The sequence below is a fragment of the Lissotriton helveticus genome, chromosome 9, assembly GCF_964261635.1.
Source record: "Lissotriton helveticus chromosome 9, aLisHel1.1, whole genome shotgun sequence".
Classification (NCBI taxonomy): domain Eukaryota; kingdom Metazoa; phylum Chordata; class Amphibia; order Caudata; family Salamandridae; genus Lissotriton; species Lissotriton helveticus.
In genome coordinates, this window is record NC_136070.1 from 1,043,267,160 (window position 1) to 1,043,293,181 (window position 26,022).

The 26,022-nt window shown below is 41.4% G+C and overlaps 1 protein-coding gene across 1 annotated transcript; it reads left to right on the forward strand.

The window, feature by feature from the left end:
• OMD (osteomodulin) lies at positions 1-25,541 on the forward strand. The gene is made up of 3 exons (XM_078661392.1): positions 1-383; positions 21,729-22,678; positions 24,755-25,541. Exons 2-3 carry the CDS (start codon positions 21,751-21,753, stop codon positions 25,081-25,083), a joined length of 1,257 nt encoding a protein of 418 aa, XP_078517518.1. The 5' UTR covers positions 1-383; positions 21,729-21,750; the 3' UTR covers positions 25,084-25,541.
• Positions 25,542-26,022: the final 481 nt, after the last annotated feature.

Genomic DNA, 26,022 nt, shown 5'->3' on the forward strand with positions numbered 1-26,022 from the left:
TACAAAAACAAAGCCACTTCCCTACAGTTCATTGTAAACCTTCCAAGTTAATAGAATAACTTGCCAGACCCGGAGCAAAAAAAAAATAAGAGAAACAAAGTCATCCAAATAGCTTGTTCAGGGCGCATGCGAAAAGGAAAACGTACTGGTTTGCAGAAGGTTTAGCATCATAACAAAACACATAATTTTGCTCTAACCTCAGACTCTCTTGCAGCAAATTATGATTCAGGGCAATGCTGCAATGACTCAAAAGGACAAACACAGCCTCGAAGACTAGACGCACCCAGATGTCTGAAGGGTTCAGCCATGGCTCTTGAAAACCTGCATTTCATTTAACACATCTGTCTGCCTGCCGTTCGACAGCCGGAGGAGAAATCCATCAGGTAGGAAATCACCAACTCATTGATGGCTACAGTTAACTGTAAATTATCTGCCATGCAGGAAGTTTCAATAACTTGAACAATATGCTTCTGTCAATCGCATTTGTGGATTGTGAACTATTACAATATGTTTATAATAAAGACCAAAGGGCAGTGCTTTGCAGTGTGTAGTACATCAGCAGGTCTGATTAATTCACTGTTCATTTACCTTTGGAATGTTGTTAGTGTAGTTTAATGTACAATTAGAGTACACTTATTAGAAATTAGAGATTATTGAATTTTTGCTTTAACAAGTTATACGAAAACATGTTTTCTTTTCTACTGTGCTTTGTCAAAGTGGGCAGTTTTTTCGTTACAATTGTAGTGCCGAGCACCAAATGGCTTGTTCTGATATATTTTTTTTTTAGATTTTTTTTAACATATATTCATTCTTTAAATGGGATTTGGTTTTTTTTAGGTTTTTTTTTTTTGCCTATGAAGCGTAAACGCCTTTACTCTACAGCAGGAACAGATTTTGGTTACATGTCTTAATGCGATCGTGAAAATCAAAACTCTGTATGCTTCGAAACACAGAAATCCACCCCACTGCCCAGACAACTGGCCTTCGGTAATAAAGGAAGGCTGACGCCATGAAATATTTATTATCAATTTATTCATTTATTTATGTGTTTTTTTTAAAGACAGCGGATGCCCCAACCTTGAATGCGGTAAACAGAGGATATGTTGAGGTGAACACGTCTAAAGTTGAGAAATGATGAATGAGGCACAACACTGAATATGTTATAGATAAATACAATGACAGGAGGGTGGACAAATGAAATATGTTACAAGACAGAGGGTCCCTTCCTGCATCGGTAATTCCAATGCAGTAATTAAGAACCAGGTATTACAGATACGGTGGGCATTGGTAATTCCATGATGCAAAACTATCATGTTATTATGATTAATCTATATGGAAAGGGGGATGCAAAATTAAATTATCATGTTATTATGATTCATTTATATGGAGAGGGGAAAAACAATGGAAATCAGTGTTTGTGTTCTAATGTTCACACAAGATTATTGAATTTCAGACCATTTTCCAGGGACAAATCTTTCTATGTTTGACCTGAAGAGTTTGTCTCCTGAAACACCTGCAATAATATCGCATGTGGTAAACCCATAGTCAGTATTATTGCACTAACTGCAATATCGATTTTTCTGAAAACTCCTTTTTTAGTGCATACTGGTATTTAGTGCCACTCAGAATGAGAGCCTTGGTATTGCAAAGGTGCATACTGTCTGACTTTTAAATGCAGCCTAATATAGTAGTACTAATGTAAATGGTATTCTATAAAACAGAAGTAATTATGCTTGAAAAAAGTGCAATAGAAGAGGAAGTAACAGTGGTTCCTGTGGACAATGTGTTTGATATATGATAGTAGTTTAGCACAATGGAGGTATTTTTAAGGGTAATTAGTATGTTCAAGAGAGAATTAGAATTATACACAACAAGAGAATCAAGGATATTTGAATCTTATGTTAATTATATAATCAAGTTAATCGAAACAAGGTGCACGGTGTCCTATGTGAGCATGTTTAAGGTGACAATTTGTGACATAAAATATGTTTCAATTTATACAAAACACGACCATAGCATAATTATACAACAGTTATATGCAGCCTTCTATCACAATAGTAGGGGCTAGAGGATGGCTCATTTTAGATCCGTGGTATCTGCCATTTATTTTATCCTTATCTAGGGCCAGATGTAGGACGGCAAATACCGGTCGGTAATGGCCGATTTCGGCCGTTACCGACCGGTATTTGGATTTTCAGATGTAGGGGGCTAAGATTACCGATTCGGTAAATTTACAGAATCGGTATTTACCGATTCTGTAAATTTACCGAATCGGTAATTTGAAATGTAGGTGGCACTGAAAACAGTGCCACAGGGCCTTAGAAATTCGTTATTTACCATCAAATACTATTTGATGGTAAATAACGAATTCCTGTGTACATGCACATCTGTGCATGTACACCTGTGCCATGTGGCACACATACATGCCCTGGCACACAAGCCTGAATCAGGGGTGCAACAGGGTGTCACAGTGACACCCTGTCCCCCTTGTAAATTCGGTAATTTTACCGAATCGGTATTTACTGATTCGGTAATTGACATTGGTTCCTATGGGCCTCAAAGCCCATAGGAATCAATGGCAATTACCGTATTGGTAAATACCGATTCGGTAATTACCGAATGTTACAGATTCGGTAATAAAATCGGAAAAAAAAACCTACATAGCATTTACCGATTTGTAAATACCGAATCGGTAAAATTCGGTATTTACGAATCGGTAAATGCCATTTACCTACATCGGGCCCCTAGACCTTTGCATAGAAAGAGAAAACATTCCCTGTGGGGCACTGGGGTTTGTAACCAATCATGCATGAACCGAGAGCAGCTCGATGAATCAGTCAGTATGAAGTAGCAAAGTGAGATGTCATCCTGTGAAAGTTATTCAACTACTATGACACAAACCTTAATTACCTCTGGATCCAAAGCTGCATGCAATTTTACCTGCCAAAATTAGCAGCTAGTAAAATCAGGCTCGATGTTCCAGTCATGACCAGGTGGAGCAGAATACCATACAGGAATTCCGATCGGCGTGACTTGAAATCACGGCCTAGGATGCTGGGGTTGTCAGGAGACTTACAGTACATAGATTTGTCAGCTACAACACTGGACACAGTATCAATATCCTAGCTATGGAAAGATTTGGTGCAATAATTTGGATAGGGTGGATGAAAATAAAGATGGTGGCTAGAAACGTACAATAAGCATTAATACAATGAATCCAATAGACCTGCTTTTTAGTAAGAAGGCTTTTCAAAAAGTATTGCTAAATCCGTTTACTTAAAAAAAGCCAGCTCAATGGGCTTTGCCAATACTTGTTCTTATTTCAAGGCACCAAACTCTGAATGACAGTGTTATGGGCACTATAGTTTTCTAAGTCTGTTTGTGAAGTTATTGTGGTGAAGAATGGTAGTTATATCTGTTGGTGAAGATGAGATGGCACACTTTCCACATGCTCTCAGGGAGCTGGGAGTGGTTTGTGTACAGGACACATTAATTCTAGGGATCATGTGTGCATCGGCATACAGGCCTGGAGCCATTGCTTTGGGTCTCTCTGGACAGGAAACTCCGAATGCCAATGCACCTTTCAGCTAGCATTTTGCAACAAAGATTTTAGCTCAACTAGTCTGAAAAGAACACGCTAAGGAGCCAGAACTGACTGTTGGAATACACAACTACTGCCTACAGCTTTGGAATAAAGACAGCAACTTCAAGCCAGTTTGACAAGATTTCTCTACCAGAATCTGGCACCTCCATACCAGTAAGAATCCACAAAAGAAGACTGCCCCTAGATTGTGTTCCTAAAGGTATCTACAGAGTAAGGGGAGATGCGTTGCCAATGGGGGCATCTCATAAAAGGTTTTTATGAGAACACAATCTAGGGGCAGTCTTCTTTTGTGGATTCATAGTAGAGTGGAGGCTGGCTTGCCTCTTAGCCCCGAGCCTCTGGTTCCCACCCTTGGCATCTGCTGAGGTTAGGGTGTATGTACCTCCATACCAGTGACAACAGAGAAACACTCTATGCTCCAGAGATGGGATATGTACTGCTAACTCCCCTTACCATATTCTGACCAGCAACCTGGGACTTTCAACCAAGACTCCCTGGTGTGGATGACTAGAGCTGATTTCAAGGGAGAGAACTCTCCTGCTGTTTAGGAGGGGCATTGGAGATGTCCTTGCACAAAGAAGACCCTTCTAAGCAGGAGAGGGGCAGGCAAGGGTCCAAAGCATAATGAGCCAAAAACTGCTGCAGCTCCCGGGAAGGGCCTGCACCGTTGTATAATGGGGAGGCCCAAAGATCATGAAGAGCCACCACTCAGCTCTGTACTCAAATAGTGGGAGTGTATTGGGGAAACCAATTCTGCCATAGTTCTGTTGTGAAGCCAAGTACCAAAACTATCAAAGCCCTAGAAGAAGAAAGAACCCAAGACTTGATTGCTCATTCCTATAAGCACCGGAGAGCACCTGGTTTGTTTGGGTAGTCAGTTTGTGATTGGGCCATAGGAAGAATCCAAGCTGCAAAATATGCTGCACTGCAAGCACAGCCACCACCCTGTAGCCTCCTCAACTGATGCTGACTCCTCTTATCTAATTTCCTGCACCACCTCCACAGACTAGTGCTAGGGCAAAGACACGCCGTGTGGGCTTCATTGGTCTTCTGTACCGTCCTACTAACAACCAAAGAATGCAGACGCTACCTGTGCTCTGGACATTTAAATGGATAACAAGATACTGTGCAAATCGGGAGAATGGCAAACAGGTGGACAAAAGCACTTTTCTACAGGTAGAGGGAAATGTCAAGGGCTGGCCCCATCAGGACATCATTCCCAAAAGATGTACAGAATTCCCAACACCCCTTCCGAGAAGAATTATTGAGACTCTTTGTGGTTTTTGCACCATGGGTATCTTGCAGAGGTTGCCCCACCGGGAACAGCTGAGGTTTTATCCTCAGTAAATTTTGAACATTTTTGAAGAACACTCAGTTCTGCTAAATAATGTACTGTATTACTTCGTGTGAGATTTGGTAAAGTACTTCTTTTTCAAAGACTAAGCACTGGCTAGATACTGAGATATTAACCTGTATTGGTTGGTTTGTTTCATCCTGTGGTTCTGACCCGACACTGCCTCATTATGTGAGCCTTCAAATGCCTGAATTTACTGCTCTGCGGGTCTAGTGATAAAGGGGTGGTCTTTGTCCTTAGTTTCGGACTAAATAGCAAGGTTAAGACCCAGGATACCAGTTGTAAAGGACTCTGAATTTTACAATTCAAACCAAGTTTATTCTGTCTACGCTTGCACTCTTGAAAATGTTCCAACAGTTTGTGGCAAGCAGTGAGGGTCACTAGATTTTATTAACAACATATGCTAACGGCGGTTAATAAGTGCAGGTTACGCAAGCATACATAAGATTGGCAGTCTGCAAATGGAAAAAAGAAATTCTGAGAAGCTGGTTCCTCAATGCGTTGAAAGAGATGTATTGGCATAGGTTGTGGAGGGCTCCAAAATATAAGGGTATCACTAATGATTTCATGATGGACCAAAGAAAGAAAGGGGCCTTTTACAGTATAGAAGTTTGCATAAAACGTAGAGGAGGTGGGCCAGAAGAGAGTGCTGTGGACACCTAGATTGTCCTCAGTGATGCCCCCTAGATTTTCCCTAGAGTCCCACAAAACGGTATCCTCCACCCATCTATGGTACCCATGTCTATTGTTACGGAGATAATTCCGTTAGGTAGGATAGCTTTTGCTGAGACACTGAAACTTGAGCTTGAACCCCAGAAAGTTAAGAAACAGTGGGAGGACATGGTTAGGGAGAATCTCAGGCTAGCCCACATGGAAGAAGAGGAAAGATGAAGTGATAGAAAGGATTAATAGGTCTGGGAAGAGAGAAAGATATAAGAGGTGAGGCAGGAGGAAGAGAGGGAAAGGATATTAAACACGGAGATGATCATCTGAAAAAATAGAAGGTCAGGTTAGCAGAAGAAAAATAAGGGTTTGTTCTGGGAAGAGTGATTCTCCCTACAAGTCAAAGGAATCCACCACTAAGGTACCAACGGAGTTGTTACACATGTAGGTCCCAGGCACTGTTGTTCTCGGCTGTTTCCACAATTTCCATGAAAGGTGCAAAGTCTCGAAGATAAGTTCAAGGGAGTAGCTCTAATGAGTTATCCTCTTTTTTTAAGAGAATGGGGTAATTGGAAAGATACACGAGAATTGCAATCTAACATATGAGTGTATGTATGAAGGATGTTCTGATTAGACGGCTTGGGCTGAAGCTAGCCCTGTACTTGCAAAGGTTTCGTGAGATCAAGCAGATGGATGAAGTTCCCTTTGGGATTTGAATCCCTGAAGTAGTGCCTGATTGGAATGAGTGGATGAGAAGTATGGAAGCAAAGCACTATCAGTCCCTAAATGAACTGATGATAGCAAAGTGACTCAGGTAGAGTAAACTTGTCTGAACTTACTTAAAACGAATACGAGAAGTTGCTGTGTTGTCTGAAAAGTAATAAGCAACCAGAGTGCACAAAGGGCTTCAACAGCATAGTTCCATGTCTAAATGGCAGAAGAGCTACTGGAATTGTTCCATACCAAAAAAGGAAAATCCAGAATGGTTCCTAGGTGTCCCAGCCAGGACAGTACCCCAAATCAAACTGGCTTCCTAGTCAGAATGTGGAGAAAAAGGAAGAGAAAAAAACCCTGTCCCCACCCAAGGTGGTAACCGGTTTTAGGGGCCACAAGGGTTTGTCTTGTTAAGGACCTCATCCCAGCTGCAACCTTGATAGGTAGTATGCTATCAGCGTGGATGGGTAAAGTGACGCCAAGTGGTCCTCAACCTAGTCCCTGTGAACATCTGGGAGAGTGATTCAGATGCCCTAAAGCACATTCACACAAACACCATTGTGGTTGTCAGTGAGGTGGGTACTAATGGGAGAAAGAGCTCAGCTCTAAGGGTTATTGGCACACATCAGAGTATGCATCAGAGGAAGAGCCTCAATCCTGAGGAGATACTCCCTACTACCATTGCCTCAAATCTGAGGAGATACTCCCTAGTACCATTAGCAAGACCGGTAGCCAGTGAGAACAACATAGAGTACCCACTTGGCAGAACTGAGGTAGAAGTCAACGGCAATATGAGCATGGTCGACAGACGGGTTCAAGAGATACTAGGTGCTGGGTGCCTGCTTGGCAATAAACTGATGTTGCCCAAGAAGGTACAAGGGCCAGAAGCTTACCAGGCATCAACAGTTTTAGCTTTGCTACCCAAAATTCAAGCTGCATGCCTGACCCTGGAGGAGGCTGTAGTTACTCAGATAATGTAAATACAAGATGAGAGTTGTGTAGCTCAGACCAGGCCAGAGAGCAATCAGAAGTACCAAGCTCATTATGGTGGCCTTATCAAATATTTGTAGAGTTCCTGGTGCCCCCCTCACTCCCCAGAGAAGAATTATTTTGACTGTTTGGAGCTTATGCACAAGAGGATCTTAAAGGCATTGCCCCGCCCTGAAAAGTCTAGTCTCTGTCCCCAATAAATGTTGAATGTTTTTGAAGAGCACTGTATGATTGTCAATCTTATGATGTGTATTATTCTGCATTATGTTGAGTGCTTCTTCTTTTTGAAAGACTAAACAGTGGTTGAAGATTGAATTATTATCTTGAATTGGTTGGTTTGTTGAGTTCTTAGTTTCTTACCCCACACCACCTCCCTGAGTAAGCCTTACACAGTTAGACTTCACTACTTTAAGGCTGAATTGCTAGCTATTTGTACTTGTGGCTTAGATTTAGGGTCACTAGTAAGCTAAAGCTAGAAAACTCCTATAGTAAAAGGCTCTGTTTGTCACAATCCGCGTCCAGTAAATTCTGTCTGCCCTGGGACTCCTCAAAAAGTTCCTACACGAGGGTAGAGAGAAATGGTTACCTTGGGACAGGAAGACATACAATACATAACATATTTAAACATGGTTTGGTAAATATTGAGATAGAGATACACAGATTCAGGAAGTCAAAGGGAAAGTAAGATACCAAGACAAGTAGAGTGTCAGTGGGGCAGAAGAAAATAAAAGTGAGACACTAGCTTTGAGACTGTACTAAAGTAAAACCTATAATCTATCTAATAATACACCCTCCATAAATGACAGAACACTGAAAGGGATAAACAGTCCAAAAGTGCACCATACACCATGACATAATGTAATTTTCTGTGAGTGTGATATTTATAAAGAACCTGTACAATATCAGTTAGTGAACCGTTCTTGAATGAGTTTATCACGTGAAGCATAGTTCACTATGCTTTTCTAAGTCTCAGCTTCAAATAGATACAGCTGCCTGTTGTCCAGACTGATTCTTTCCAATAAATGTAGAGTGAGCTATGGCTCACCGCTTGCTCCTGATTGGATGGCTTTGTTGTCTATTTCAGTAGTGTCCTCTTGAATTCATTCCTATTCATGTGTTAGTTCCCCCTAGGAGCATTTCGGTCTCACAATGTTCTGATTATTTGATTTGTATTCTTCCGTTGCTGGCATTCAGTTAACAGTTTTTTCTTTCATTTTAAGAGCTCAATAGAAGTGCATGTGTTTTTCTTGCACTCTTCCTTCTCCCTCACCCATGGAGGACTTTGCGTTGCTTCTCACTCTACTCCAGCTTGTCCATTACTTCCACCTCTCCTCTCCATCAGCTCAGTTTTTTTAAGTAACGCCCTATCCAAGATCCTTTAGTGCTCTTCTGCACCTCTCTGTATGGCATCTCCTTTCCCCCACCTCTCTACCAATTTCTTTAATTTATTCTTTACTTTTTGGCATCCGCCTAGCTGTCGGTGGCCACCCATCTTAAAATATTTTGTTAACCATTTCAAAATGAACTCCTTCAAATGAACTTTCATGTAAGTGCATGTTCACCTGGTACCCAGTGATGGGTTTAAATTATTCAACAAACCCATTCAAAGATGTCCTCAGCAGATGTGCACACATCCACCGCAGCCATCCATGAGTCATGAATGGACAGAGGACTAACAATGGGTGCTCCTGAAGTGTCTTTATCTTTCCAGTGCCCTGCCTTTTTTCCATGGCCAATGTGGTCATTTGTTTGTGCTGCAAGTGTCTCTCATTTTTCCTAGGTATCTTTCATAATTCAAGTGTTATGTATTATATGCCCCAGTGTTTCCTGCCAGTGCTCTCTATCTGTGATTCAGGTACCAGTCCATCCTAAATTTCTGTTCTCTAGATTTCTGTGTTGACTCATGTGTCACTCTATGCTCCAGATGTTTCTTCAGGGCAAGTATCTGTCTGCACTCCTTCTCGGTGTTCAACTTGTATGTCTTTGTGCTGTCTAGTTCTATTTATGGGCACAAACATGTCTGTGCTCCAAGACTCTGTTTGGCTCCAAGTATCTGCATCTGCTACAGATGTCTGCCTGTTCTTCTGGAACAGGCCTTTGCTGTAAGTATCAAGTTGTGTTCAAGTATCTGCCTTTTTCCAGCTGCCTTTATGTGGCTCATGTGATGTATGTCAAGGCTCCATCTGCTGCCTGACATGACTCATGGCACCGTTTCCACCTTGGCGTTTCCAGTATCTGTCTATGCTGAGTACTGTTTGCTTGCACTATGTTAAATGTCCATGATCAGGGTGCTGAGTTACATATTAAAGTGCTTTACTATGTACTTTTCACATGTGCTTGGTGCTGTGTAGATGTTTGTGGTGCGTTTAGATGTACTATTTGCTATATCATGTATTGTGACTTCTGTGTAGATGTGTACGATGCTGTGCAGATCTACTCGGAGGTTGCAAAACTACTCAGTGTTCTACGATGTGTGCTGCACTTTGTGTATATGTAAAACAGGTACTGCTTCCATGTAGATATGGTGGGTGTTATATCTTATATCTTGGACGCTTTTTAGATGTGTTAGTTGCTGTCTAGATGTGCAGGGTGATGACAAGGTATGCTAGGTGCACCGTCTCTGCTATTTTGTGCATTGTGTGTGACGACCATTAGCAAGCAGTGGTACCCATTTCATGAGTAACCTTTAGTCACGGAGTCTGTAAATGAACCCCCATTCATCCTGCGTTCTATCATATAGCCTCTCTTATGTGCATGTGTATGGAAAGAGGGATCCAATATATGAAGACATTGATAAGGAACATCATGTAAAGCAGATATGGGGTCCTTTGCAATTGTACCGCCTCCAGGCTTCCTCTAAGCATCACAGAGAAGAATGATGGAAAAAAATAAATGCTACAAGCTTCATGAAACAAAGCAAACTTTATATTGAAAGGAATATACTGAACTACCAATCACAGTAATCCTATTTCATGCAGCAGCAAAATACCTCCTTTTTCCATCTTTTGAAGGTGTATTAGCTGTATTAGCTCATGCTTTTCCTAAAAAGACATACATTTTTTAATTCTAATGACATATGAGTACAATACCAACTCCAGATGCAAGTTAACTCTTGTTTTCACAGAATACCTAGCTGTAATGTAAGCTATACATTAACAACCACTCTCATTCATTAACTCCATTTTGCAGCACATGAAGTAGTACATCAGAATTACTACTCATATACTGCAAAATGCTATTCATTAACCTAGTGGCAGATACCTCTGTGTTTGTCTCTAATGTCTTTTCTGGGCCGAGATCTCCACCACGGTGGTGGACATGTCAACACATATAAGGTTCTAGTAATCGATGAGTGAGGAACAAAGGGGTGTGGCTGGGAAATAGGGAACACTTACAACAAAATGAGTGGGTGGTGGACCTGTCCCTTTTTGCAGAGTCTCCCCCTGATGTTTGCCTTCTGTTGCTGAACCAATTGCAGTTAGCATTAGGTCTCTGTGCACTTTTTCCCCTGCTAATCAGTGGTAAAGTGTTATGTGCTCCTTCCCTAAAACACTGTGCAGTTGCCATATTTCTAATTGACACATTTGATTTAATTATACATCCCTAGTATATGATACTACATGGTATCCAAGACCTGTAAAGTAAATTGTACTAGTAGGCATGCAACACTCATTGTGCCATCCATTAAAGAAGTGACCAAAAGTTCAACGACGGACCCTTCCTAATGTCAGCACCTTGCCATTTATTGCCCCCAATTGATAATTAGCCCCAAGTTAACTAGAGGGGAGTGTGTGCACACTGACTAGCACCCATCGTTACTGTGCTGATTCCTAACGGAATTATATACAAGTTAAACCACTGCAAAGGTGCACCACAACAAAATATTGAGCAAATTGCAATGCTATGAATAAATATGAAATAAAAAAGTTATGCAAATGACAGGATGTTGTCAATCTTCTATTGATCTTTATTTTCAATGTGTTCCAAACAAAAATGTACAGCCGACGCGTTTCGTCCCAAACTGGGACTTCTTCAGGGCTGTCGGTAAAAACATACAAACAGGTGATTACTAACTCCGTTTGAGTGATAAACAATTTGACAATAACACAATTTACAAAACAGTTATCTAAACATACATGTTAAAACACGGCCCTAGGAGCTTGTACAAACAAAAGGACCTCAAACCTCAGAAAACATAGTGAGAGAGAGGCGTCCACATTGGATATCCACAACTATTTACAATGGAGAATATATTTACAGGGTTTAAACAAAGAAAGGGAATTCCTGGTTAGGCAAAGGGAGAATGCTTCTAATACAAGCGGTAAGACAGATAGGTTAAGTCAGGTTGTTTTGCTTGCCTTTGAGTCAGCCTTGTAAAAAACTTAGAATAACTTTGCCCCTTTTTTTAGTACCCACCTTGCCCACCTTGTCCATTCAGTATCATTAGACTGACTACTGCTTATAGGCCCATGTTGCAGTAAAAGAAGTCAAGTGTAGTACTGCTGGATCTGCAGGAGCCCAGCTGGCCTCTGCTAAATTAGTGGACTTCTTTTCAATGGTACTAACCTGGCAGATTGAAGCACTATTTAGAAGAAGCTCTATATTAACCAGTCAGAAGACAGACTGATGACATAATGGACCTCCCCTGGTCTGCCATGCCACCTACTCCTCTATATATATATATTGCCCAATGGCTGCAGCCAGTAGGTAGTTTTATAGGACCTAGCTTCCAGAGAAAAAACGTTTTTTTATTTGCCTATATTTTTGGGTTCGTTTGATCAATCTTCACAAAATTTCCCCCCCAAAATTGCCTTGGTGATTCTTCTTGTGCATGGAGTATTTTGTCGTGATCTGTCAAGCAGGAGTCAAAAAAAAGGAGGGGGGGGGCAAAAACCGTGCATTTCCCATGTTAATTTCCAAAGGAATTTTAGACACGACTACAGCTTAAACTGCTGAACGGAATCACACCAAATTTGGCAGAAAGGTAGTTGTTTGTCTAGAAAATTACTGTTTTGTAAATTGTTGTAAATTCGTTCAGTAGTTTTGGAAATATTAAGGAAAATCCAAATTTGTATATAGAGACTCCGATCCTCTGAGGATCCCACAGTCCCCGCACTCAAATATGATTGGCTGCCAGCACTTCAAACCAGGAAGTGTTGGCAGCCATCTTGGGACACAGCTTGAGCTGAGTCCCACAAAAAACGTTAAAAAACAAAAACAAAGGAGCAGGGTAGGAATACCCTGACCCCTAGGCCTCTTGGGGGGGGGGGGGGCAGAGGTACCCTGCCAGGTCCCAAAATGTTTTTTTAAAAACTCATTTCAGTGGGGGCTATGCAGTAGCCGCAGCTACCCCAGACTCTGGGGACCACCACCTCCCTTGAGCCTCAAATTAAAAATTAATTGGGGGGTTGCGCTGACCATCTGTCCCAGGGACCACCATCTCCCCAGAGCTAAATTAAATGTAATGGGAATGACCACCACCTCCCAGGGCCAGAGTAACTTTAAAAGTGGGAGGGGGTGCACTGCCCCCCTCCAGGGCCGTTCTCGGCTCCGGGGAACGTCACCTCCCCGGACAGGCACTACTAAATGAAGGCGTAGATGGCCCTGGAGAGCAGCACCTCCCAGGTCTGGCTCTTGCTATGTCCCAGGGTGCCTACTCCCGGGACATAGCTGTTTGCTGTGGCTTGGCAGGAGCTTTAACTGCTCTAACCAAGCCACAGCAAACACTCCGCTTCCAGCAAGCAATAGTTGTCAAAATGATCTTGCTTGCTGAAAGCTAGCACTCGTATGCTTCTCTGCTCTCTGTCAAGCGAGCAGGGAAACAGACAATTTGCTTTCAGACACAGGGAGCTGCATGTTTAGCAGCTCCCTTTGTCTGAAAGCAATTTCAGCTTCTGCTGGAGGCAGGGACCCGGCAGGAGCCAAGAGGGCCTTAAGGGTTTTCCCACGGCCCCAACGCAAAGATGGTACCCTGGGGGCACCCAGGACTAATGACCAGGGCCCAGGGCATGGGATTCCTAGGGTCACAATTGGCTCTGGGAGGGCCGTGCAGCACCCCTCCCCCATTTTTAAATGGCAAGGCCCCAGGGAATTGGGTCCCCAAGGCGGAAAATAGTCCAGGGAGGAGGACCGTGTGGCCCTACTACAAATATAATTGTAAAAATGGCAGGACTCCGGGGTTGGTGGCCCTGGGGCCAAAACTGGCCATCGGAAGTGGGCCTCCTTCCCAATTACAAATAGGCCAGGCCACGGAGGATGAGGTCCCTGGGGCTGAAATCGCTGCAAGGGGGGGGGGGCGCATGGCCCACCCTCCCCTATTACATAATGTTTTTTTAAAAATGACAGGACCTGGGGAATAGGGTCCCCTGCCCAAAATCAGCCTAGGGAGAGGGGCCATACAGTCCACCTCCCCTACTGCAAAAAGGCCTGGCCCCAGGGAATGGGGTCCCCGGGGCTAAAATAAAAAAAAAGGCTGGCCTCAGGGGAAGTTGCCAGAGGACCCACCCCCTTTCCCAACCACTCTGCCAAGGAGCCTCCTGGTGCACAACATGGTGGAGATGATGTCCCCTTGGCTGGTGAGGGTCCTTGAGGGCCAACAACCCCTCCTGTTACCTCCAGTAACTCACACACAGTGGGATTGCTGAGAGGTGATCCAAGGACCCTCCCCCTTTCTCCACCACTATGCAAACGCACCTTCTGGTGCACTACTGCTTGGGGGATGAAGTCCCCTTAGATGCTGAGGGTCCTTGGGTGCCAACTACCCCTCCTGTTGTCTACAGTAAGTCCCACAAAACAGGATTGCTGAGAGCTCTTAGGAGGCCCCACTTTCTCCTCCACTTTGCAACCACGCCTCCTGGTGCACTACTGGATGGGAGATGAAATCCCCTTGGCTGCTGAGGGTCCTTGGGGGCCAAGAATTCCTCCTGTTACCTCAAATAAGTTGTACACAGCTGGATTGCTGAGAGCTGGTTGGAGGCCTTGTCCCCTTTCTCCACCTCTCTGCAAACATGCTTAGTAGTTGAAAAACTATAAAAATTCACTTAAAAATCCAAGGGTTACAGGGACATTATAGTTAGGTAATCACATTTAAAAAAAACTTAAAAATTCACTTAAAAAACCAAAGGTTACAGGGACGATATAGTTAGGAAATAGATAATAAAAAATGTGGCAATACACTGAAAAAACAAAGGTTATAGGGATGTTTTAGTTAGGAAATAGAATTTTAAAAACCTTAGAATTTCACTGAAAAAAACAAAGGTTACAGGGGTGTTATAATTAGGCTTAGATTTCACTTGTACAAAACCATTGAAATTCTGCAGTTATTGTTACCTGAGCTAGCTATAATTTACACCCCTGCAATGCAATGCTTATGACCTCACATATTACATCACTCATTATATCGTCAATGACATTACAGATGACATCACTGATGGCACCTCAAATGAACCATTCACTCACCCATACATCCACTCATACAACCAGTCACTCACCCATACAGCCATTCACACAGTCATATACTCGCTCATACAGCTACTCACACACAGACCTTTCACCTATACAGCCACTCATACACCCACTCACACACCCATGCAGCCTCTCAACACAATCACTCACTCAGGCACTCATACACTCACTCAAACACCCACACAAGAACTTACATACCCATTCACACATCTATACAATCGCTCCCATATGTGCTCACTCACCCATAGTCACTTACACAGATACTCACTCTTAAATACAACCAACTCACATAACCACTCACTCAAACAGTCACTCACTCAGCCATACAGCCACTTACGCACCCAGTCACTTACTTATACAGCCATTCGAACACCCACTCACTCACCCATACAGTCACTTACACAGCCACTCACTCACCCATATAGCTACTGACACACCCACTCACTATATTTGATAGAAAGCACAATGACAGTTCAGAAAGCGTGCTTTTTGTGATCTGGTGTAAATTCATAGTAATTCTTTAGATATTTAACTTTAAAAGAAATATAAATATCTGGGGACGCAAGTCCTTGCAGTAGACTTGTGGATTCTACTAAAATTTGATTGGCTGCCAACACTTCAACCAGGAATCCTGGTCTGCAAAATAGATCCACAAATACGAGGCAACATAAAAAAAAGATGCGTGGGCTCCCACATATCTTTTTCATTAAGCTTCTGGTGTGCCAAATCCTAAGGGCATGTTTTCCACACCCAGGAGACCGCCATCTCCCTGGGGCAAACAAGTAAACTGATGAGGGGAAGGCCTATATGGCTACCCCAGTAGCTCTGGGAACCATCACCTCCCTGGGGCTTGAAACTTAAAAAATGTGGAGGCCGTGCAGACCCCCCGCATCCCCACAGAACTGCCAGATCCCTGGGGCTTTATTCAAGATTAATGCAGGGTCCGCTTGGTCCCACTGCGCAGCCCCGGGGACCACCACCTCCTAAGGGCTTTAACTTTCATTAATAGGGGGCCACATGGACCTCCCCAGACCAAGGGGCTGACACCTCTCTGGAGCAATTAACATAGTAATGCCGGGGCTTCCCCTGCAGTCCCCAACAAAGTGTCTGGGTAGCTTGGGTGGGACCAGGACACTCAGTATAGAGGTCAGACCCTGGGAATGGAGTCCCCAGGGTTAAAATCAGCCCTGGAGGGGGGGCTGTGCCACCCCCTCCCTTTTAATTTTTTTTATAAAGGGGCAGGCCCCAGGGGTTGGGGCCCCCAGGCAGAAAATGGCCCGGAAGGTAGACCACTCATCCCTGTATTTAAAATGTTAACAAAATAAAAAGAAGAGGCCGGGCCCCAGGGATGCGGTCCCCAGATCCTAACAAGGCCCAGGAAGGGAGGCCATGCAGCCCCCTCCCTTAAAACATTTTTTTTTTTAAAACCTCCGGCAAGTCACCGGAGGCTAAGCTCCCTTCACCACCACTCTGCAAACACACCTCCTGGTGCACTGCCAGGTGAGAGATTAAGTCCCCTTAGCTACAGAGGGTTATTGTGGGCAAACAAGCCCTCCTGTTACCTCCAGTAGGACCCACACAGCGGGATTGCTGGGAGATCTTCATAGGCCACGCCCCCTTTCTCCAGAACTCTGCAAACGAGCCTCCTGGTGCGCTGCTGGTTGGGGTATGAAGTCACCTTGGATGCTGAGGGTCCTTGGGGGCCAACAAGGCCAACAAGCCCTCCTGTTGCCTCCAGTAAGTCCCACCCAGCATGATTGCTAATTTTTAACCTGAAACAATAGCAGTAAATAGAACGGTAAGGATAGGGTGGCTAACATAAAGCCAAACCCACAATCAATTGTATGTATTCATTGCACAGGATGTTCAAGATGCAGGCAAACACATTGCAATTTAAATTGTAATTGCATTTATATAGCACTTACTACTCCTAACGAGGAGTTGAAGTGCTTTAAAGCGAGCAGCACGCTACTCCAGAATCTAGGGTTATGGGTTAGTACAGAGGTAATTGGTTAATGTTGGTTGGTGGGCTTTCTCTGGTGCTGTCATGGTATACCATTCAGTGGATTTACTCCAGTTTGTTTGTGGTAGATTAATAGGAGTTGGGTGTGATCAGTAGTGGGCGGTGTGAAGGTTCATACAAATGCTTCGTGGAGTGAATACATAGGTTAACAGTGATTAAGTGTTGTTAGGATGTTATGAGGTGTGAGTGATTCACAGAGGCAAGCCGGTATGGGACAGAGAGTACTACTTACTCAGGGAGAAGAGGCATGCACCAAAAGGAAGGTAGATGGTCAGTGGGAAGAAAGTAAGGGTAGAAAACAACCAAAAGTTTTAATTCAAATTGAATATTTTCATGCAGGGCTTTACTAATATAGTGAGAGGAGGCTTTGTGGACACCACTCAATTTGAGGGAGTACAATTGTAGAAAGAAACAACATTACATAGATCTATCTCCAGGGCATATTGCTCAAGCATGCAAGCCCGAGTGTGCAGATCATATAAACATTAGGTGCCTGAGCATGCTGTCTGAAAAGCGGAGGGCTGACCATTACAGTCTGCGGCATCCCAGGCTTGGTACAGGGTGTATACACTGCACAAGGGGAGGTGGCGCGGACTCCTTTGTTAGTAAGACTTTCATTGAATGTTCTTCGCTCGTTATTCTAACCAGGGTTGGACTTGAGAAGAAAATTGGCCAGTTCATCCAAATAAAAGAGACCCCAATTAGAGAATCAGTTAGCTAAGAATGTGGCCCAAATTAGGAATATGGAGTCATTTTGCCCTTGCAAAAACACCCTGCATAGTTGCTTTACAAGGTATGGGAGACTGGATGTAATAGTGGTCCCTGCAAGAAATGTCTGTGGCAATATCATGGCTATTATTAGGAAAAATAAGCCCACCTAGCCATAAAACAGTCCCACACAGAGCTAAAATAACAGTCTACTCACTGACCTGCCAGACTGCCCTATAGAGCAGTCTGATTAATATCACTGCATTAAAAGGTCATTTCGTTCTCTTAAATGACTTCTCTACAAATAAGCAGCTATCCCTTTATTAAATCCTTAAACGCTACACCACTGCAGTAATGAGTAAAGAGAACCATTTCTTATTTCCAGTAGCTAGCCCCTTCAGCGATGGTGGCATTCAAAGCAACAGCTAAAGGGGTGATGCCAGAATCTTGGAGTGGTTTTATTATTTCTCTGAGGCCTTGTAGTCTGGGTGAGGGTGGCTGGAAGAGATGTCTATTTGGGAACAATATGGCCCAGATGCCATGGGACTGAGACATCAAACGCCATATAAGCCATCAGACCATCCCATTTCAAAAGGCTGTGGAAACAATGTGGCTGTTTCACGTCTCCAAAGACATTAATGGCCTCTGAGAAAGCTCACCTCTGTGGCTGCTAGTGGGGCTGGGAGTAAACAGACTGTATACACCCTGTTGAATGTTATTGATTTCAGTTTCAAAACCTGTGCACATAATGAGCGTGAGCATCTAAAAACACACAAAGATTAAGAAGAATGAGATTGCATCTGCCTCAACAAACTGGACTCTGAAAATCTATAATTGCCGCCAAGGGAAGTCAAAGGCAACTATCCTCTCACCATTACAGGATGAGATATCTGTGAGAAGCACCAACTTTAGAATGTGAGTTATCCCTCAAGATTAGATGCTCATGTAACAAAAGTGAAATTGTCATAGAAAGGGGAACTTGCAAGGACAAAGAAAAAATAGCAAGTATCCCACAGGTGCATAGGTGGGCAGGTGGTATCCTACTCAGAGGCACATCCCTAGACTACTCACACTATACAACAATCTGAATCACATTGTATTACACTGTACTGCATCATAGAAACCTTGTACAGCAAAGTAATCTGGCTCACTGGGCAATGGACAACAACAACTACACTGACAAAATAAGAAACCAAACATGGGAGAAAATAGCAGGGATCAGATTGTGTAAGCAAGCAGTCGGTTAGTATTTCTCAAAATATAAGTGCTGAGAAGTAGGAAAGACTCAGTATAAGGATACAAGTGTTTCGCTCCTCCTAACAGAGTAAATTCCCAGAACTGATGGCAGGGAGAAGAAGTGAGTTGCAGCTTCTTTATAAAGTCAGTAGCATGAACAATGCACCTCGCAAAGAAAGAAAAACGAAGGAGTGAGGTTGGAGACTTTTTTAGGTTGAAGCTGGCTTTAAATAAGCTTTCATGATGCAGTTGGGCATAGTAACATGTTATGCAAAGTGTGACATAAAATGACCGAAAATCTAGAACGTTCTACCTAGGCCTTTAATTGAATCTTTCCCAAAACAGTTCTGATTTTCAAAAATTGTGAATAACATCAGTGTCTTGTGTATGAATCATTATAATTCAAAGTAATGGTGTGAATGGAAATTCTGTTATTGCTATATGCACAGAAATATAACAGCTTCTTGCCTAAAAATCTTTTCTACTCTCTATCCACTCTGCTAACCATGACAATTTGTAAACATTTGGGTACAGGCTTGTGCCCTCCTCCAAAAATTGTTGAAGGTATCTGTCAAAAAACCGTGTTGAAAATTTAATATTAGACCTCTGCCCGGCTGGGCAAGTCCACTGAGAATATAGTATCCATTGTGTCTATATTTATCCTTTGTGTGTACTCATTCCTTGCATAGGACCACTGTTGTCTTTACTTAAAAGTTCTTTGGGTGCACAAAAATAGGGAGCCCTTTATTTTCGTAACTAACACCTGCAGTCTTGACTACTGTATGTGAGGTAGCACTTCAGTTACCATGTTTTCCAACCATTATATGTTTCAATGTAAACCAATTATTTCAGTACCACTAAAGCAGCACCTATTCTCTCAGCAGTCATAATGCCCAAAGGACCTTAGCTGTCTGTTTAGTCATAATGTCCAACACCAGTGAGATCCCCATGAAACAACACCAACCTGTTCATCAATACCTTTCCCTAATTAAGAATTACACCAAAAGCGGGAAAATTTAAAAAAATCAATTTCTTCACCATTTTTTCTGCAAACCACTCTCATTGTCACAAAAGCCAGCAACCATGACTTCCACTGCATCTGAGACAAATGTAATATACCACAATCTTTAAATCTCAGCCAATGACATAGGCCCTTCAACAAACGCTTCCATAAACTCTGCATTTGAAGGTCCTCCTGTCCTACCTTCTCCTTCCTACTGTCACTCTGCAAACAACCTTCAAATTTTCCAAAGGCTGTGGTGCCTTTCTAGGTTCCAATTTTCAATCCCACCCATGAGATTCTCACGTAACATACTTTTTAGATAAAAGAGGATCTAAATGATATTAATATCCTCATTTTGAACGTTTTGGGTTAGAGAGTACTTCATCACTATTGGTCCTTCCATTTAATCAGAAGAGGCAACACAAGACGCACTACTTTGTCTACAATCTGTGGCTTGAAGTCCATAAATTCCCCAAACAAACAAGAAGTCATTGAGTTACTGCAGCGTGGGCATTGATCTGAGATTGCTACGTGTACGAATTTTACTCAAGAAAAATGCTAAACGTTTTGAACAATGGACATGATTCTCAATCCCCCTTCAGCATGTCTTTTACTATGAAAAATTGCCTATATGCACATGTTAAAGTCTGAAGCAGTTTTAAAATCACATTTACCCAATTACACTAGTCTGCCACGTAAATATTGAAATAAACCTTTGTGCACACTGTTTGAATTAGGAATTTATTGGCAGAAGCATCCTTTTGCACTGCAACGTCTTGCACTACATCCTTCCTTCCTCTATTATCTTGGATCATTTCTATTTCACTGTATCTATGTTTTTTCCAATGCATATTATTTCCATCTCCCTTCTAGCTTTACCTTATAAGGGATCCTAATAAGAAAAACACTCTTGAATACCTGTGATTTTTGCCTGCTTTGACTAGTGCTGCAAATCCCTATCATCATCTCAACTTAAGCGTCCTATGCTCGTTTTTTCCATTGGTCATGTTGACCGCTTTTTGGCCCATGCATTTTCACCATTCCTCCTTCTACAGTTGGACACATTTACTGAAAAGCACTTGCCTGGTACACATCTTTTTTTAAACACTCTTTGCATGATGAAGGGGGAGAGGCAGAAGAGCGACGAGAGAAGCAAAGGATGGTGGGGGGTCAGAGGAAGAGAGAGAGGGAGAAAGAAAGAGAGAGCAGAACGAGACACTTCAGTGGTCGGTATCAGATGGAAGTGAAGAGGGGTGTTGTTCGGGGGGGACCAAGAAAAAGAGTGAGAGCCTGTGCTACAAGAGGAAGAAGCAGGACTTGCACTTCCATAGATTTCTAAATTCCACATAAAAGAAAAAATAGTTAATAGCTATAGTGGAAGCATAGACCTCATCAATCAAAAGTGATGGTAATGCAGAAATACTTCAGCGGGGGAACAAATGCAAAATTGGAAAGAAAGCTAATAAATCAGGAGCAGTTCATTTGAATGGACAAGAAAGCCATTCAATCAAAGAACTCACCCAAAGGCCTCTTAATGTAGAATTATATGTATTGCTGTCTGCGACAGACAGCTGACTGCTGTCTTTAGTAGGACCACAAGAAAAGCGTGGTCTCTCTCTCAAGTCCTAACTTGATATTGACAGGAACAACAAGAGGGGAGTGTATGGTCATATGATATGCAATCAATCACAAAGGTTAGAAGGTTATAATGTCAAAGGAAAGGCGGAACTAGCCCACACACAGTTAAACATTAAACACTGGTAGGCTACTGCCTATTGCAACCTCTTTCACATTCATCTTTGGGAATCCTTTGTGTTAATGTTGTCTGAACAATGGATAATTCTCCAGTAAACGAAAAACAATATCAAAACATGATATTTCTACTGGTGCTAGATATAACAATGTTGAAATAAATAACACAAAATGATTCTTTAGTATTTATTTCAATGTATTTTTGTATGCTTTACAGGAAACAGAAGAAAACCTACAAAATGGGATTCATTGTGCAGGTTTCAATTGCAGTACTTCTGCTGGAAATTCAGGTTTTTTGTCAATATGCACGCTATGACTATGAAGATGAATATGAACCAGATGAAGAATACCCTCCAGCATTTCATGTGAATCAACATTTTGACTATGCAGTACCCTACTTACCAAATCCAGATTGTGCCAGAGAGTGTTTCTGCCCACCAACCCTTCCTCAAACTATGTACTGCGACAATCGCAAACTGAAAAGCATCCCAAAAGTCCCGGCACACGTTCAACAGCTGCACCTGCAATTCAATGAAATTGAAGGAATACCAGCAACTTCCTTCATCAACGCCACAGCTCTAAAGGAAATTAACCTTAGCCACAACAAAATAAAATCAAATATGATTGAGGAAGGTGTGTTCAGTAAGCTTACAAAACTAACAAACCTCGTTCTTGACCACAACAATCTAGAGGAATTTCCATCTCTTCTTCCTAGCAGCCTGGAAATGATTCTTGTCAATTACAACAAGATCAACAAAGTACAGTCCAGCAACCTGCAAAGTTTAATAAATGTGACAATGCTAGATCTTTGCAACAACAATATCGAAGATGCATTTAAAGGAAAAGGTCTCTCGAAAATGAAAAGCTTAATGCAACTTAATCTGTGCAACAATAAATTACATTCCATGCCAAAAAATCCACCAGCCTCTCTCATGTACCTCTCACTAGAAAATAACTCAATCTCTCAGATTCCAGAGGACTATTTTACCAAACTTCCTAACCTTACATCTTTCAGGATGTCAAACAATAAATTGAAGGAAGTCCCTCGGAACATGTTTAACCTTCCCAATCTAATGGAACTTGACCTTGCAAGCAACAAACTAAAGCAAGCCTTCTATATTCCCAGATCCCTTGAGCATTTGTACCTTCAGGAAAATGACATTGAATGTGAGTATTACGTTATTTGTAAATATGTAACTCTTGACTCGTGAGGATAGAATAATTCGAAGTGCATTCAAAAAGAATATAACACAGAAGATAGAATTTAAAAGTATCTAAACAATATTGAGTCACACTCAAAACCACCAAAGATCAAAATATGAACAGTAGCCTGTTTTTCATATAGTTAAATACCAAACTAGATAAATGTTAGAAGATAAAAGTAGGTAACATTCACTAAACTTGTGTCAATAATCTTTCATATAATGGGGATGCTTATTCTGGGCACGATTCTCAAAGTGCAAATGGCTGGATTTTCAAGGAAAACAATAAACAAATAGTGAATGTATACTTGCAAATCAGTTTATCCATGTGTAATATTACAGCACACTGGTTTAATATTCCACACGGCTATATCCTATTCCAAGGAAAGGGTGTTACATGCCATAGAAAGCTTAGGAACACCCACAATTTTTGACAGTTTGTTGGTATTGACAAACTTGTTCATTGCCCATTCACACTTTATGGCTCTACATGTAGTCATGCAGGTGAAAGTTGCTTAGCAGAGTGGGGATTGGCTCGGAACACCCCATGTTTGTGCTGCATGTACTTAAGGGATTTTTCCATGAGGAAATGGATTTCCCCTTGGAGAAATATAAAGTTACTACGGGCTATCGTATGCATACATGCACAAATGTACTCTACATAAAATCCCTCATGTGGAGCTGCTGCCACGTCTGACTAAATGGAAATTCACAAAACGTTTCTAGAAACGCTTCGGGAAAGCTTTGACTGTTTACGTTTTCCTAAGGTGCTCTTCATGAAGACCCACATCTCCCAAATCAGCATCAATGTCCATTAATAAACCTATTAATGCAGATTTTCAAATGTATTTATGAATGGGGCCCTCTATGTTCAGCTCAGATTAAAGTAATTTGTGGAGGAGCAAAACATTAAAAAATAAACAAGAATGATAAAAAGATCTGCTCATTGAGGACGACAACAGAAGAAAATGCAAAAGGACTGTTTAAAATAAAATACAAACTAAACGTTTTTGCAAACTTGTCCAGTATTCCGATAACCAGGGCTTCAAAATGTTTTGAAAGGAACAAAAAGTATAGAAAAAAGGAATGAAATCTGCTCAAGAAGAGAATTTTAAAATAAAGTGAATATACATGAAAGGAAACAGTCAAATAAGAAGTCTTAATTAGAAACAATATGTTGAGCTAAAGGAGCTCGGAAACAGAACAACTGGTGGAAAAACAGGCAAAAACCTAAAAGCAAAATTAAGACAGTAGATATTTAGAGATAGCAAAAGAAAAAAAGAGTTGCACAAAAGTGATTGAATATGTAAAAATGTAAACAAAATCAAAGAAAGTGGCAAAAAAATCAAGAGAAAAGAGCAAAATAGAAGAAAGGAAAAGCAAAAGAATGAAAGGCATCAGGATGCAGAGTAAAAGAAGAATAGCAAAATTAATAATGGGCTCACAAAATTAAAACATATGAAAATAGTAAAAGTAGAAAATCAAAGTCAGGCCATATTGCAGATTGAGACAAAAACAAAAACAACAAAAGACACTTAGTCAAGTAAAAATAAAGCCCTCAAACAAAGAAAGAAAAATAGAATATGAACTACAAATAGGTAGCAAGAAAACTGAAAAATATATCAAAAAGTACTATATGAAATATGAAGGAAAAGGAAAAGGAAAGATGTGGAGAATGACTAACATCATGAAGCCACAAGAAAGGCAAGAAAGTTGAGAACAGCACTTAAAATATTATGGAAAAGGAAACAGAAATATCGAAGAAAAAATAGCTAAGATAAAACAAGAAAACTATCCCAGAATACAAATAGAAGGATTTTAAAGGGAAACTAGTGAAAGTAGGTTACATTTGATACCCGATAAATAATGTATCTTGTTGTATCGTTATTTATCAGGGGTAATAACACCTAATTTGTAATCAGGACCTAGATATTGATGTGGTATTAATATTTTAATGCACCATATTAATTCATTGCTTTGGATAACTATTTTTTGAGTAGCCTGAATATCATTTGTTTTGTTTTTCCTATTTCATTTACAGTTCTAAATACTTCACTGATGTGCTCATTCATTGATCCGATGAACCCCAATCGCTTGACCTACCTCCGTATTGAGAAAAACAGACTCCAGGCTCCATTAAGCACACTTGCATTCCTGTGTTTTCCAAACATACAAAATATCTACTATGGTGAACAGAAGAAGGGTGAGGGCAAGGACACAAAGTTAGAGGCACCTCTATTTCCTCAATTTCCACAGCCAGAAGAAGAGCATGAGGAGGGCCCAGAAGATCGGTTCAATTACCACGAGGAAGGCGAACCCAGAAGAAGGGAGGAGGAAGACGATTTTGAGTTTGAACCTTATTCATACTGAACTCCATAATGAATCTATTAGGGCACATCTTGCATAAATGTAGACTAATGAATGCAATATCTTCAAATTCTAGCGTATTGGTGAGAGGTGCCATTCATGGTTGCAGACTTTGATAGCTAAATGGCCAGCACCACAAAACAGATCTATAATACAAGAATGATTCCCCCCACCACCTACAAAAAAGGATGAATATTCACATAGAGTTATGACATAAACTAGGTCTATGGGTAAATTTCAATGGAGCTAAATAGAAGGGTTACTATTTGTGGGCTAATTTGAGGGTGAAAATGTGTTGGCGAATTGAGTTGTATCAGTGTAAGATTTTTTAGTTGACATTATAGATTTTAGAACGACTTTTTTGTACGAATATAATTAAATATGTACTAACATTGTTTTAAATATTCTTATTATCTACATTTTGAAATAATAAATGTACAGCTCAGACAAATTCATTATAAGTTGCTTTCATGTCAAATTTCTTTGATGACATAATTTAGTTTGCTGCTACTCTTTATGCTATTTCATTTGATCCCTCCTCGTTTGAATTAATGCATTTTCATCAGTTGGATAGGAAAATAAACATCTGTCTATTATGGCAACCGACTGCCATCTAGGCATTCCTTCCCCATTATTCGAGAACAATCAGTTATGCTCATGCACATTTTGATCTAGGCACCATGTACATATTTTCTAATTTCAGTTATTTCATTTGATCTAGGCACCACGTTCATATTTTTAAATTTTAGTTATTTCAAGCAAAGGCTCAGAGTAGCACCATAATCTATAGGGAGTGCACATCTAAATGTACATTTGTAGGCAAATACAGCTAGCTTTTAAAGATGTCCATGCACCACCAAGGCTTTTTTTTGGGGGGAGGACTCGTTGGTGATGTACTTTATATAGTAGGAGAGTAATCGGTAATACAGAGTGTATTACATT